This window comes from Vombatus ursinus, unplaced genomic scaffold (genome assembly GCF_900497805.2).
Source record: "Vombatus ursinus unplaced genomic scaffold, bare-nosed wombat genome assembly UNPS02014791.1, whole genome shotgun sequence".
NCBI classification, from domain to species: domain Eukaryota; kingdom Metazoa; phylum Chordata; class Mammalia; order Diprotodontia; family Vombatidae; genus Vombatus; species Vombatus ursinus.
Window position 1 is genome coordinate 24,610,050 of NW_020954569.1, and position 15,835 is coordinate 24,625,884.

General features: G+C 37.2%; 1 protein-coding gene across 2 annotated transcripts in view; it reads left to right on the forward strand.

The window, feature by feature from the left end:
- RETREG1 (reticulophagy regulator 1) overlaps positions 1-15,835 on the forward strand; it is a 171,545-nt gene that overhangs the window by 108,422 nt on the left and 47,288 nt on the right. The window contains exon 1 of one of the 2 annotated variants that reach the window (XM_027868896.1): positions 8,925-9,287. The exons of the other annotated variant lie outside the window; for it this stretch is intronic. Within the exon in view, the coding sequence (XP_027724697.1) occupies positions 9,253-9,287 (35 nt within the window). The 5' untranslated portion in view covers positions 8,925-9,252. Of the gene's footprint in view, positions 1-8,924; positions 9,288-15,835 lie in introns of those variants that run through there. 2 annotated transcript variants of the gene reach the window in all.

The window sequence follows — 15,835 nt, forward strand, 5'->3', positions numbered from 1 at the left end:
CACGGAAAAGAATCATTCAAGCTTTGGAGAAATTAATTAATCCAGACTCTTGGTCTTGTTATGAAGTCAATAAAATTAAAAACCCTAGTCAGTATTTTAAAAGTACTAAAATAACATCATTGTTAGCTCTCATTTTTTAAATGATTAATTTTTTTTAATTCTTTTTTTTATTTTTAGTTTTCAACATTTACTTCCACAAGATTTTGAGTTCCAAATTTTCACCCCATCTCGCCCCTCCCCCCACCCCAAGATGGCATGCATTCTGAATACTCCTTCCCCTAGGCTGCTTTCCCTGCTATCTCTCCCCCACTTCCCCTTCTATTTTCCTGTAGGGCAGGATAGATTTCTGTCCCCATTTCCTGTATTTCTTATTTCCCAGTTGCATGTGAAAACCGTTTTTTTTAAACATGTGTTTTTAAAACTTTGGGTTCCAAATTTTCTCCCTTCCTCCCTCTTCCACCCTTATTGAAAAGGCAAGCAATTCAGTATAGGTTATACATGTGCAGTTATGCAAAACACTTTCATAGTAGACATGCTGTGAAAAACTAACTCTATTTCCCTTAATCCTATCCTGCCCCCCCATTTATTCTATTCTTTCTTTTGACCCTGTCCCTCCTCAGAAGTATGTGCTTCTGATTACCCCATTTCCCAATCTGCTCTCCTCTCTATCATCCCCCTACTCTCTTGTGCCCTTCCCCCCCCCCATTTTCCTGTAGGGTAAGACAGATTTCCATACCCAATTGAGTGTGTATGTTATACCCTCCTTAAGTCAAATCCTATGAGAATAAGATTCACTCATTTCCTCTCACTTTCCCCCGTTTCCCCTCCACTATAAGAGCCTTTTCTTTTCTTTTTTTTTGTGAGATAATTTACCCCGTTCTACCTTTCCCTTTCTCCTTGTCCTAGTATAATCCTCTCTCACCTCTTAATTTTATTCTCCAGATATGACCCCTTCATCTTAACTCACCCTGTGCTCTCTGTCTGTCTATCTATCTATGTATCTATCTATCTATCTATCTATCTATCTATCTATCTATATATATATCTATATATATATACATACATATAATTTTTTCCCTCCAACTACCCTAATACTGACAAAGGTCTCATGAGTTACAAATATCATCTTTCCATGCAGGAATGTAAACAGTTCAACCTTAATAAGTCTCTTATGATTTCTGTTTCCTGTTTACCTCTTCATGTTCCACTTGAGTCTTGTATTGGAAAGTCAAATTTTCTATTCAGCTCTGGTCTTTTCATCACAAATGCTTGAAAGTCCTTTATTTCACTGAATGACCATTTTTTCCCCTGAAGATTTATACTCAGTTTTGCTGGGTAGGTGATTCTTGGTTATAATCCTATCTCCTTTGCCCTCCGGAATATTAATATTCCATGCCCTGCGGTCCCTTAATGTAGAAGCAGCTAAATCTTGTGTTATCCTGATTGTGTTTCCATAATACTTGAATTGTTTCTTTCTGGCTGCTTGTAATATTTTCTCCTTGACCTGGGAACTCTGGAATTTGGCTACAATATTCCTAGGAATTTTCCTTTGGGGATCTCTTTCAGGAGATCAGTGGATTCTTTCAATTTCTATTTTGCCCTCTGGTTCTAGAATATCTAGAAAGCAGTTTTCCTTGATGATTTCTTGAAAAATTATGTCGAGTCTCTTTTTTTGATCATGGTTTTCAGGTGGTCCAATAATTTTTAAATTCTCTCTCCTGGATCTATTTTCCAGGTCAGTTTTTCTAATGAGATCATTGTTTTCTAATTTTTCATTCCTTTGGATTTGTTTTATAGTATCTTGATTTCTCATAAAGGCACTGGCTTCCAGTTGCTCTATTCTAATTTTTAAGGAAGTATTTTCTTCAGTAATCTTTTGGACTTCCTTTTCCATTTGTCCAATTTTGCTCTTTAGGGCATTCTTTTCTTCACTGGCTTTTTGGACCTCTTTTGCTATTTGGGTTAGGTTATTTTTTAAGGTGTTATTTTCTTCAGTATTCTTTTGGGTCTCCTTTAGCAAGCTGTTAAGTTGCTTTTCATGATTTTCTTGCATCACTCTCATTTCCCTTCCCAGTTTTTCCTCTACTTCTCTTACTTGGTTCTCAAAATCCCTTTTGAGCTCTTCCAGGGCCTGGGACTGATTCATATTTTTCTTGGGAGTTTTGTGTGTGGGAGCTTTGGCTTCGTTGTCTTCTTCTGGTTGTATGTTTTGATCTTCTTTGTCACCAAAGTAAGATAATATAGTCTGACTCTTTTTGCGCTGCTTGCTCATGATCCCAACCAATTACTTGAGTTTTAAACTCTTTGTTAAGGTAAGAGTCTGTTTCCATTGTGAAGAATGTGTTGTCCTAAGCTTCGGGGGTTTGTACAGCTGTTTTCAGAGATACTTCTAGGGACCTTAAAAAGTGTCAGTTCTTCCAAGGTGCTATGATAAGGGGCGAGGTGTTTCCTCTCCACCACTACTACAAGCTCCACCACACCAACACTCCTCCTCGCCCCATGACCGCCCCTCAGAACTGTGACCCAGATCCAGGCATGGGCAAAACAAGAGATTCCTGCCTCAGCCCTGGCAAAGAGATCCTTGCAATCCCCCTCTGATCAGCCACTCGATTCCCCCTCAGTCTGTGGGCGGGAAGCTCAGAAGGCAGCCACTGCCCTTGGGATGGCTGAGATCTAGCTTCTTCTCTCACTGCGGTCACAGACTTTTCCCACTGACCTTCCAAGTTGTCTTTGGCATTTGTGGGTTGAGATGTCTGGAAACCTCCACAGCTGCCTGTGATTCAGTCCTCTGAGGCCTATTCCAGGTTTGCTGCGGCCTGCGCGCCCATGCCAAACTGCGCTCCTCTCCTTTCCTGGTGCAGTATACCTTTCCAGTCAACCATCCAGGTTGTCTTGGGTTGTTGTAAATTTGTTTTACTCTGTCTTTTTGTGGGTTCTGCTGCTTTAGAATTTGTTTAGAGCCATTTTTTGTAGGTATTTGGAAGGGTTTGGGGGAGAGCTCTAGCAAGTCACTGCTTTCCCTTCGCCATCTTGGCTCTGCCCCTAAAATGATTAATTTAATACAGCACATACTTATCTCTTACATACAGATTTGTGGAATAGGAATGGCCAACCCAGGCAGATGGGATCAAGAGTATTCCTTTTTGACAACAGCCCCCTTTTAGGATTTTTCTACCCCTCGCCTTGCAGCCACTTAGAATGGAGCTTATGGAATGAGTCTCTCAGAAAATATGTATTAGTGGTTTGGTCATCCTAGTACTCATGATTTGAATTTATAAGATGCTCTGCTTGTTCCTATCTAAGACTTGGAGTGATGGAAAGACTGTCTCAGGAAGTCATTGACACATAACTTTTACTTATCTGATTTCCTAAGGAAATACTTAAATCATTTCAGTTAATAAATGAATCGTCTGTAAAACACATCCCAAGGAAAACAGACATTGTATTCTTCTCAATGCTGGATCACTTCTTGGTAGCAGGGTAGACTTATGAGTAGTTACACTATTATGTTTAAGCTTTAGAAAGTTATCTTCAGTGCTCAGGTGGGGTTGCCCACTTAAATGTGCAGCTCATGGGAGGGAAGTACATGTCTAATTCTCAGAATCCTTCAGCATCCTTGTTATTCTGTATCAATTAAAACTAAGTAAGAATTTAGCCCTGGGGCAGGGGGACTCCACAAGCAAAACAGATGTGTGATTGCCCTGTTCACCATTGGGACATAAAGTTAGAAGGTTAGTTGAGTTCATCTTATAATCCATACCAGTTAAGGAATATGAGAATGGAAGTGTAGACCTGTAGCTGATGAGGTGTTTGTATCTGGAGCCAAGTTCTTCTTAGCATACAGATTGGTGGGAGTTGGGAGCTTGAAGGGGTACCGTGCTGTCAGTACTAGGTGGTTTTGGTTGGTTGTCTGTGGGACACCTTGGTATGTTCTTGAACAGTTTAGGGAGTCTGGAGACATCTGGAACTTCTCTGCATATACTTATTTTAACTAAAGCCTGAAGGATTCACTATAATCTTTGGGCTTTCCAAGTTGTACTGGCTATAAACTACATCCAGCAGTAATCTAATGGATAGCCTCATGGACAGGTCAGTTTCAACCCTCATCTCCTTTGAGGGTTTTCAGTCAGTTTGAGCTTGATGTTTCTTAAATGTTCTAAATTGGATTAGAATATTTGGGATGGGATTTTCCCTTGAATGCTCTAACTACTCAGGGAAGCCATGAGCAGGGATTCCACGGTATAACTCAGTAACTCAGTTCTGTATGCTGTGGTCCTAAGGTTATCATTGTTCTTTTTGCCTTCAGTCTCTTCACTCCTACCCCATTAGGTCATAGTGCTTTCCATCTTTATATCCCCTAGCACCTAGCAAGGAGCCTTATGCATAGTAGGCACTTAATGAATCATTAATTGAATTAAACTGGATCTAATCCAGTCTTCTTCCTCATGCAGGAACTGTTGCAAAGTTCCTAACAAATGGCTGATTAACCATCTCTAGCTGAAGGCTTTTCCAGTTAAAGGAAACTTATGGCTCTGTCATCTAGCTTACTCTATTCTTGAATAAATTTCCCTCATTATTAGAAAATTCTTCTTTATAATTGAGTCTCTTATAACTTCTCCTAATTGTCCTGAATTCTGCCCTCAATACTGAACTATATATTATATGTCCAAGCCCGCTTTGCTCTTGAGATATTTGAAGACCACTGTTATACTCCCCCCTACCCATTCCTTCTCTTTTGCCGGCTAAATGGCCTGAGTTCTTCCAATTCTTCATTCATTAAACATTCAACTGACATCAAAAAACTGTTCTTGATAAATAATTAGCCACAGTGGTGAAATCATAATCATAAAATAAAACTTTCATTATGTGGTGGAATGGAGAGAGAGTCTTGAATTTGGAGTTTAAAAACCCAAGTTTGAATTCTGGCTCTTCACTTACAACTTGAATGACCTTGGGCGTATGTCATCTCTCTAGGCCTCAACTGCCTCTTGTTTGGATTAGATGATTTCTAAGGTTTCTTCCATCTTTTAATCCCAGGATCTGTAATTAGAAGAGCTAAACTAGTGGTTTAAACACATAGACACGTCTTAATGTTTAAATTGAAGACTGGGTTTTCAAATTAGATTGTGTGAGCAGTGAGGAGCAGCATGTTGATAACTATAACGAGGTAAAGGTTGTGTCAGCATTTTAAAGACCTTACAACTCTTTTTGAAACAAGATGCCATGTTAGCCAAAATGTACTTGCCCCCCCGAGATGTTTTATAGTGTATGTTTTATAGTGTATTTTGTGCAAGCTGGTTGTTTCTTTGAATCTCTGTATAATATTTGTAGCTTACATTTATGTAGCACTTTATACTTAACAAAGCTCATCCTTGCAACAACTCTATGAGACAAATAGTAAAATCTAAGAATCAAGTAAGAGACAGTGTGGTATGAAATATAGCGCTGGACATAATCAGCAAGACCTGGGTTTGAACTGTGCTTTCAGTAGTTACCAGTGTTGTGTCATCATGGACAAATCACTTAACCTCTTTAGACCTCAGTTTCCCCATCTATACAATGGGAATAATAATACCTGATGTAACTACCTCATTCGTTGCTGTGAGTGTCACATGAAATTATGTATGTGAAGCACTTTACACACTTTAAAGTGCTATATACATGTTAATTATTGTAATGAGATGAGTACTTAACATGGGGTTTGAACTTAATTACCCTAGATTAAAAGACTGGTATGATACCATACTATATCATCTGAGCTAGCCAGAACAATCTATATAAAGGTATAGTAATTGTATATAAAAAAGGGGGAGGGAATGGAGTAATATTGTATATTAAAATATGAAGAATCCCAGCCGTTTGAGAAGAGAGAGGGCAGGATAGGACGAAATTGGTTGAAGACCATCAGAGGCAAAACGTGACCAATATTGTCATCAGGAGTACTCCAGATTGTCTTTGCCCCTGAGGCATGATTTAGTTTTCATGGGGCACTTCAATTATCCTGAAATCTAGAGTTTTCTCTACCAAAAGCAGGGTAGGTGTTAATTTCTGTCTTAGTTTGATCTTTCAAAGTTGGAGGAACCAGTGAGAGGAACTTCTAATCTGGATCTGAGTCTTGCCAACAAAGAGCACCTGTTCTGGAAACGCCGCATCCGGCGGATGGCGTTTGGCCCTGTGTGCAGTCTTCTGGGGAGGACAGTGATAACTGGGGAACTCGCAGAGGCGGGCGCCTCGGATGTTGTTTAAGATTGATAAGAACATGTCTTGCGAAGATTGATGGGTTGAAGGAAATGGGGATTTTTAGCTGAAGAGGAGAAGCCTGACTGGGTATCTGGGTGGGGCATGATGGCTGTTTTAAGTGTTTGAAGGATTATGATGTGGAAAAGAGATTATTAGACTTGCTTTTCTTTGCCTTGGATGACAGAACTAGAAACAATATGTAAAAGTTGCAGCTCATTGTAAGGAAAAACTTCCTAGATGGGCTTCGTCAGAAAGCAACGGACCTTTCCTCACTGGAGGTCTTCAAATGAAGGTTGGATGTCGACCTGACAGGTGTGTTATATGATGAGAATAACATTTGGGTATAAACTGGACTAGATAGTTGGCTGCTGAATTCCCTTCCAAAACTCGAATTCCATGATTCTGTGATTCTCTGAATTCTCTTTCATAGAAATTGTTTGTACTTTCAGCCAGATTTCAGAATTCTGAATTCCTTTTTATTGTTCTTCATCTTAGAAAAAAGAGCCCAAAAGAGTAGGGGAGAAAATAATCTCTTGTACTTGTGGTATAAGATGTATAGATACATATTTATATAACATCGATATAGTTACATGTTATATAATATATAAGTGACATACTAAAACAGTATTAATATGGAACAATGTTACTCTATTGATATGTTATTATAATATCTGTATATTTTACGTAAAGGCCAAGCACTCAGTTTTTTTAACCCAAAGTCTAAAAGCTAGACAGAGACTTTAGAAGGCAGCTAGCTCAACTCATACGAGAGATTCCCCTGACCATTCCCAAAATGGGCATTGCTTCACTCAAAGTGACACCTGGGAAAACCTTAGCTTAAAAAGGCCAAGGTCTTCCACTGCATCCTGGGCCATCTCTAGTTGTTCTGATTGATATCTGGACACTGGACTCACGTGGCTCTGGAGGAGAAAGTGAGGCTGGTGACTTTGCACAGCCCCCCATCCCTCAGATCAAATTCAGTTGCAAATCATGTCATTATCTCCCTGATGTCATGGTCCCTTGGAGAACAAAGAATGAACCATAACTTAGTGAGAAACCCACACCCTCCCAAGACAACCCATTTCACTTTGGGATAGCTCTAATTGTTAGAAAAACACTTTTTAAAAATCTCTGTATAAGTTGTCATTGTTCCTAGCTCTGTCATCTGGGGCTAAAATGAAGAAGCTATTTAATCCCTCTTTTCTATGAAAGCTTTTCATATACTTGAAAATAGCTATAATGCCCCCTTCCTCTTACTTTTCTTCCTTGCCACTTTTTTTTTTTAGACCTCAGAAATTACTACCAACATCTCTCTTGAATTGAATTCCAGGGGGCAGGAAGTGTTTTAAAATTTCAAGGAAAGGTGAATGAGAGCATTTCTGTCAGTATCACAGGATCACAATACATGTGATTCATGCATTGTACTGCAGTGTAGGAATCCCTTCATTGACCATTAAAATGCATGTGCAGGTTCTCTTGAGGAATTCAATAGCATAATAATAAATAGAAAATACTACATGCTTTAAAGACATAAACACTTTTATCTGTTTGGCACATTAAGAAAGGATTTGATAAACTGGGATGCTAAGTTTAGGGGGTAGGACCCAGTAGTAATCATCTTACCCTGGAACTTCTTTCAGTACCTAGGACCATTTCACCCTGCAATGTTCTTCTGCCATCTGCATGGCAAGTCTCTATTTTGGGTACAGGACCAGGTCAGTCATGCTTCATTCCCCTCTAGGTTTTATTTGTGGCTATAAAGATTTTGCCACTACTTACATCCCTCCCCCCACAGCACCTAGTAGTACCTCTTTTTCCTCATCCCCTCCAGCATTTGTCATTTTTCTTTTCTGTCATGTTAGCCAGTTTGATGGGTGTGACTTGGTACTTCAGAGTTGTTTTAATTTGTATTTCTCTAATTATTAGTGATTTAGCAACTCCAAATCTGTTAGCCTATGACCCTATGCTATTTTGGTTGAAAAGCTTAAATATGATCTTCCCAGGGCAGCTTTAAAAAAAATGTGTATTTGTGTCTGTCTGCTGTCTCATCCTCTCATCTGTCATTCATCTCTTTGTCCTCCTTGGTAAATAAAAGTTGAAACAAGTAGGTTGAAATTGTTTTGCTCCAATCTTCAAATTGTGACAAGCAAGTGTCATGGGAGTGGAGTGGGGGGCAATACTGGGCTTTAAAATATCTCAGCCTTACAACTTGGCCCTTTGCCAGTGTCAGAGAAAGCTTTACTGGAAACCAACAAAGACACCCAGGGACATACTCTATCTGGGTTGGAAAGCTCAGTACTGATACTACAGTGGTGAATTTTTCTTGGAAAAATGACTGACACTGGTCTCTGAAGAAATACCTGTATGTAGTGATGACATTTCTTGGAGTAAGAGGGGGGAAAAAATCAACTCCAGCTATATTTTTGCCAAATGAGTGGTTGTGACATTGAGCAAACATTGCTGGGTACTATCACAGTTACAACACCTTTTGCTTCCAAATTCCCTGCTTCTGCTTGAGGGATACGAGATTTGATAGTGTATGCTGAAGTTTCGGTCACCTGTGGTGTGTCTGTTCTTAGGGCCCAGTGCACTGCCACGTTGAGGAAAAAAAAAAGCAGAGAAAAGGAACAGGCCTCTGTGAAGTCATGCAGATAAAGGTTAATAACTGGGTGGTGATTCCTCCTCACAAGACTGAAGAGAAATGCTTGGCAGCTGAACTGCCCTGGCTCTCCAGCTGCCTGTCATGGTACTTAGAGTAAGAGGTGACTGACCTGTTTATTTATAGAAGGGGCCAATAACAAAGACAGGACTGGGAGCTTCATTCAGGACCGGCAGGAAGTGTGTAAACACTGATTTGAGGAGCCTGGAGCTCTCTTCTCCTAAGGGAGAAGAACTCTGACTGTGTATTTTTCCTATTTAGCTTCAGAGTGGAAAAGAGTCTATCATTTGGAGTAATTACCTTGCTACAGAAGTGCTGTAGTTGTATCTCCTTTATTTTTTTAAAGGGCTGAAATGCCTGAAGGTGAGGACTTTGGACAAGGTGAAAGGTATGCTTGATATGGTTTTTCTTTGCCTTATAAAGACATGTATGTGGTGGATTATTTTTAAGTTAAATATTAAATAATCTGCAAACAAAAATACTTACTGAGTTTAGCTAAAATATAAGAACCTACAAATATAAGAACATTTGAAGAATGATCAGTTAGTTTACTTTTATACAGTTGAAAGGCAGAGATTTGTAGGCCTCTATTCCTAGAAATATACATTAATATAATTAAGATAGAATATAAATATTTCTATATATTATGATGAAAAAATGGAGGGGATACTTTGCCATCTTAAAAAGAATAAAGTGTTAAGATTACTGTCCCCCATGTAAAAATTATTTAAATATTGTGGTTTCTGAGTTTTAGCTTTAAATCATTCCTGTTTGAAATCTAAGGTGCTTTGCATTTTTAAATATGACTTCCTGTTTATACTTGTTGACTTCTTGAAAATGTTAAAATTATTTGAATGTTGAATCAGGCTATTTTTGTACTTTAAAAACTTCCTTTAATGACAGTTTATAGATGTGAACGAGATCATCCTGATAATCATCTAAGCATTACACCCATGAACAATATTGGAGGTTTTATTGTGGTCCAGTTGATAGAAGTGGGGTGGGGAAAGAGCAACATGTCAATCAGTTTGGTGATATCCACCAGTTTCTTTTTTTTATTTCTTTTAAAAATTTTATACTTTAACATATAAAAGAGAGAAGCTTTTTTTTATATACAAAGTAGAAAAGAAAGAAGATGATTGGATAGGAAACTACAAATCTCTGGTACATATGGGTTGTCTTTTTTTTTTTTTAGAGTATATTATAAATTCAGCATATTATTTTCAAAGCTGTCCTGCTTGTTTGTGCCTCTTTTAGAACTTAAATTTTTGCTTTTTTGTAAATTGTCTTTTAAGTGATTCATTTACTATCTTTTCTCTTTCCTCTTTTTTTTTTTTTTTTTTTTTTTTGGCGATACTATCATGCCCTCTCCTCCCACGTTCGGCAATTTCCATCCATACTACAGTTCTTCGTTTTCATTCTGTCGTAGTGTTTTAGGTAAATATGTTAATCAGGTAATTTAAATATCTTAATTACAATTCTCATCTGAGCAAATGGATTTCAGTATAATAAAAATGAGCAGAAACAGACTTGTTTTAAGCAGAGTGCTCCCATTAACATTAATTTTCAAATTGAGTGAAGGTCTGTCACTCCACAGAAGTCCTCAAATCATCTGTTTTTACAAAAGACTTTCTTACTGTGATCTAAAAAAAATATATATAATTATTTGGATTCAGGTACTGCTTGTCTTGTTAAATGGAAATGTGACTGCTTGCCAGTTGCTTATCAAATTATCAGCTTATGTGGTTAAATAATTTTCACTTTCAACCATATAGCTTTCACTTTTTGCTCCCCTTGCTCCCCTCAATACCACACCAGCATTCCAGTATATACTGAAAGAAAATGTTTGGTTAATAGTCAATTTATGTAAATGAGATAACTTTTCAAATATCTGAGGTAGAATTTAATATTAAGAAGTCTGTACTGTAGAATTGGATGGCTAGATGAAAATGGTAAGATTTTAAATTATTTCCTTCTCCCAGTTCTTTTTCGTAATATAATTTCATAAATACAATTTTATAAAACACTTTCAGAGAACTATAAAAGACTGGTTTGACTTTAAGATGACACGTTTGGACCTTCAGTGTATTTGATATTTAAATACACTAGTATGGTGGCTAATTGTATAAGCTGTAAATCAGCTGCAGTTACTATTAGAGGGTAAGAGAATATAATCAAAAGAATTTTAGATCCGTGACAGTGTAGGGGGTACTATAATAGCTAGTGTTTTAACTAGTGGAGTTACAACATTATCAGTTTTAAATGGAAGAATAATTGGTTGTTAATGATGAGTTATTTTGAAGTAATAAATTTTGATTACAATTTAAACATTACCAGAAAGGAAAGATGATGTATTTGACTACATAAAGGGAACTCTCTTTGATTCCTGTGGGGTGGCCTATCTTGTTTATAAATTCTGGTGAGCTAAGTAACATTGTTCCCCCAGGGAAAGAGTTGGTCAAATAAAGACCTAAATAAACCTCCCATAGTATTTTGTTTCTCATAGGATCTAGGGCAGAAAAGGAAGAGATAATCTACTCTACAATCTATCCAAACAGTTGCTAGTCTGTGGGATATAATGAATTCAACATTAGCAAAGTTACCTCATTATTCCAGGCCTAGAAATTGATGAATGTCTCTTAAGTTCCAAAGTTCCATGATTCTGTAAGTTTGCTCCTTCTCACCCTCATCCCTATTCTCTGTAATTGCCTTACCTTCAGAATATTACTAAAATCACTCTGGATAGGAAAAAGGAATGTTGCCAATGGATGGTTCTTTCAGAGCTTAGAATTGATATTGTATCTAGAGTAAATTATATTAATAAATTTGGGAGTAAATTAGCTACTGTTTACCCAGCTTCTGTGATGGGGTTAGGGAGATCTCTTTATACAAAGAATTATGGATTTCTGCAGATAAAATTAGGACTGTTTAAATTTGGTTGGAATTCTGTAATCAGTTTCCTGTTTCTTTTATGTAACAAAAGGTTTGCTAATCACTTTACCTAGCAGAGTTTTTATTTGATCTGGTGATCAAAGACCTGGTGAATTAATTAGGTGCTAGAGGGATAGTTTTGTAGGTTGAGGAAACCGAAGAGACTTGCCGGTAGTCACATTGCTAGTAAGGTTTAGTAAAACAGGGTGTTTGAGCCCAGCTCTTTCCTAAGTCCTAAGTCTAGCACGTCTTCCCCTGGACTGCATTGCAGGTAACACTTTATGCCCTTGGTTCTTGAAATGGTACATGGGTTATTCAGAGTGATAATTGAAACACTATCACAGTGATTCAAAACACATCTGGACCAAAGATATTAGTTTTACTTGGTGAAGAAAAGTGCCGGATTTGGAATTGGGGAACATGAGTTTGAATTTTGGGTTAGCTACTTACTAGGAGGAGACTGTGTTAGTTTCTATTGTACCATCTGCCTCTAAATCTGAAGATATTCTTGGTATATCTAGGTGTGTATAATGTATATTTTAGACATCAACACAATAATATCCCTTTTAATAAAATCAGGAATTAGGTCCTAACACATTTGACCTGCAATATTATGTGCTTTTCTATATCGAAGGACATGGTGTCATTAATAATCAATTTATTGGGCTTCTATTGTATGATGCAGTTATTGAAGTGTACCAAAAGATCCTCATCAAATGTAGTCTTTTGGATTTTAGGGCAGTGGTATATCAGAATTCTGGTTTTCCAGGATCATATATTTAGGGCAGGAAGGGATCCCCTAACATTTTATAAATAGGGAAACTGTGGCCCAAAGAAGTTAAATGACTTGTGCGAGATCCCATAATAAGTGTCTGGCAAGATTCAAATTTGACTCTAAGTTGAGTACTCTAACCCACTATATTTCCCTACCTTTCAGGAAACTACTCCATATATTAGCAAATGGGGGAAAATAGGATATAATTGGGTTTGGGAAGGAAGTAAAGAAAAAGAGAAAGGCAGTGGAAAGAGAACTGGCCTCAAGAAGTCCTGTGTTCAAGCCTCATCTCTGACTAAGGCATGACAAGTCACTTAACCCCCCAGTGTCCTCAGGCAACTCTTTAAGTTGAACAGCAGTTGCTACTCTTTATTGGTAGAGGGAATTTGCCCACTGGGTGTTCCTTGTATCAGTGGAGTTATAGATTCAGGCTCTTCCTCCAATTTCTCCCTCCAAAAAAGGTAGAAAGGGAGAAGAAAACAATTAAATTAATTTATTTAATGGGAGTTGGGGGTGGGGAGCTGGGTGGCAAAGTGGATAGAGTTGTGGGCCTGGAGTCAGAAAGCCTCCTCTTCCTCAGTTCAGATCTGGCCCCAGATGCTTACTGGCTGTGTGACCCTGGTAAGTCACTTAACCCAGTTTGCTTCAGTTACCTCATCTATAAAATGAGCTGGAGAAAGTAATGACAAATCACTCCAATATCTCTCCCAAGAAAATCTCAAATGGGGGTCACGAAGAGTTGGATATGACTGAAAACAACTGAACAGCAGATTTAACTTGGGAATCCCAAATGTAAATCATTTCAAAAAATATATGAACTTTAGCTTCCATAAATGTAAGTTATCAGATTAGATTATCTCTAAGGTCCTTTCCAGCTCCCAAATCTTATGTAAATATTAACTATGTTTTATAAATAAAGTAAAATATAGTTGAAAAGATAATGTGTGAATTTAGAATTTAAAGAGGAAAATGTTGGTGGCTAGATAAAAGGTGTTACACGTTGCTGTTTTCCTTATTAATAGTTGTAAATTTAAGGTTTGTTTGGGGAGAACAAAAGCCAGTTATTTATAAAGACATTTTAAATATAATTTTAAACTTATAAAAACTAATAACTATTAAAATTTTAAAATAATAATAAAGTTATAAACTACAAACTAAGGTTGTAAAGGGAAAGTATGTATATGTGTATATGTTTGTATACATACACATACACACACAACTTTAACAAGTTAGCAACATATCTTAAAAGGTAGCAAGGTGGTGCAGTAGATAGAGAGCTGGACTTGAAGAAGATCGGAGTTCAAATTTGGCAGCTTTGTGACCCTAAAGTCACTTAACTTTGGTCTGCCTTGGTTTCCTTATCTGTAAAATGGTGATAAATACTAGCATCTACCTCCCAGGGTGTTGAAAAGATCAAATGAAATAATTTTGGGGCAGCTAGTTGACACAATTGCTAGAACACCAGCCCTGGAATCAAGAAGACCTGAATTCAAACATGGCCTCACACATTAGCTGTATGACCCTAGGTAAGTCATTTAACCCTGATTGCCTCCAAAAAAAAAAAGAAATAATATTTTAAAAGCACATTGCAAATATTAAAGTGCTGTACATAAATGTTAGCTATTGTTATTATTAGCAACAACAATAATAATAAAATAATTAACTTCTGTGTCCCTAGTTGAGATTTTTTTTCTTTGTGTAAGCTCATCAGATTCTGTTCTTGCTTTTAAAAATATTTTTTAAAAAACTAAATGTTTTAGTGGTTTTCTTGGTAGAGGAGGAGTTTCTACATCTGAGATTTTGCTCAATTGATGAAAGCTCAGGGCCAGAACCTGTCCCTGTTAAAAACTCATTACCGAACATCAAAACTTCCAATCAAGTTTGCTTAATAACTAATTAAATTTAAAATGATTCATTTCAATGCATGAAGTATCATAACAACTTTTCAGTTACTCCTTCAAAGTCCCCATCAAGATTCTTTTATGTTCTGTCAGTTCTCACTATTTGCTCCTCTTGTAGGGTCATAATTAATGTATACTCAGTTCTGGTTATTGATTTTTTCTTTGCACTATTTCATTAAAGTCTTTACAGATTTTATTGTGATCTTCATTTTTGTCCATCTTAATAGTATTCTAGCATCGTGTTAATATTACATGATTTATTCAGCCACTCCACTGTGGTCGAACATATATTTGGCTTCTATTTTTTTAAATTAAATATAATGATATTTTAAAAATATTTGAACAGGTAGCTTTTTTTGTTATTTTTATTACACTTTCAGAATCTATTTAAGTATTGTCATTATTGAGTTAACTGTTTTTAATAATGTTGTCAAGTGTACATTTTTAAATTTTTATTTTATTTATTTGTCTCTGAGGCAGTTGGGGTGAGGTGACTTACCCAGGGTCACACAGCTAGTAAGTGTCAAGTGGCTGGTCTGAGACTGGATTTGAACTCAGGTCCTCCTGACTCCAGGACTGGTGCTCTATCCACTGCGCCACCTAGCTGCCCCCAAGTGTACATTTTTTAAGGCAATTGTGGGCACAGTGCATAAGAGTGCTGGACACAGAGTCAGGAAGATGTAGTTTCAAATCCAGTCTCATATACTTACTAGCTGAGTGATCCTGGGCATGTTGCTTAACTTGTATTTGCCTTAGTTCTCCCGTCTGTAAAATCAGAATAATAAAAGCACCTACCTCCCAGGGTTGTTGGGGGATCAAATGAGATTTTATATATATATATATATATGATGTTTTGCAAATCTTAAAGCACTATAAAAATGCCAGATCTTAGTAGGAGGAGTAGGAGTAGCAGTAGTAGCAGTAGAAGTAGTAGTAACAACAATAATAATCTGCTTTCTTCACTCTTACTTCATGTGTTACCTCCATATTTGGATTTATTCATCATTATTTATGGTTTAATAATATTCCATTACTGTGCTATGCCACAGTTTCTTTAACCTTTGGAAGGCAGCATGGCGCAATGGAATGAACACTGGAACTCATCAGGAGACAAGTTCAAATCCTGCCACTAATCTTTACTGTGTGACCTTGAGCAAATCCCTTCTTCTCTTCTGGGATGCTTACTCTTGATCTGTAAAATGAAGGGATTGAACTAGATCCCTACATCATCTGCCATTTTCTTTTCTCCTCTAGCTCTACATATGTTTATACACATATATGTGTATCTATCTAAGTATCTTACATTTTTATGACACTTCCCCACAGTGA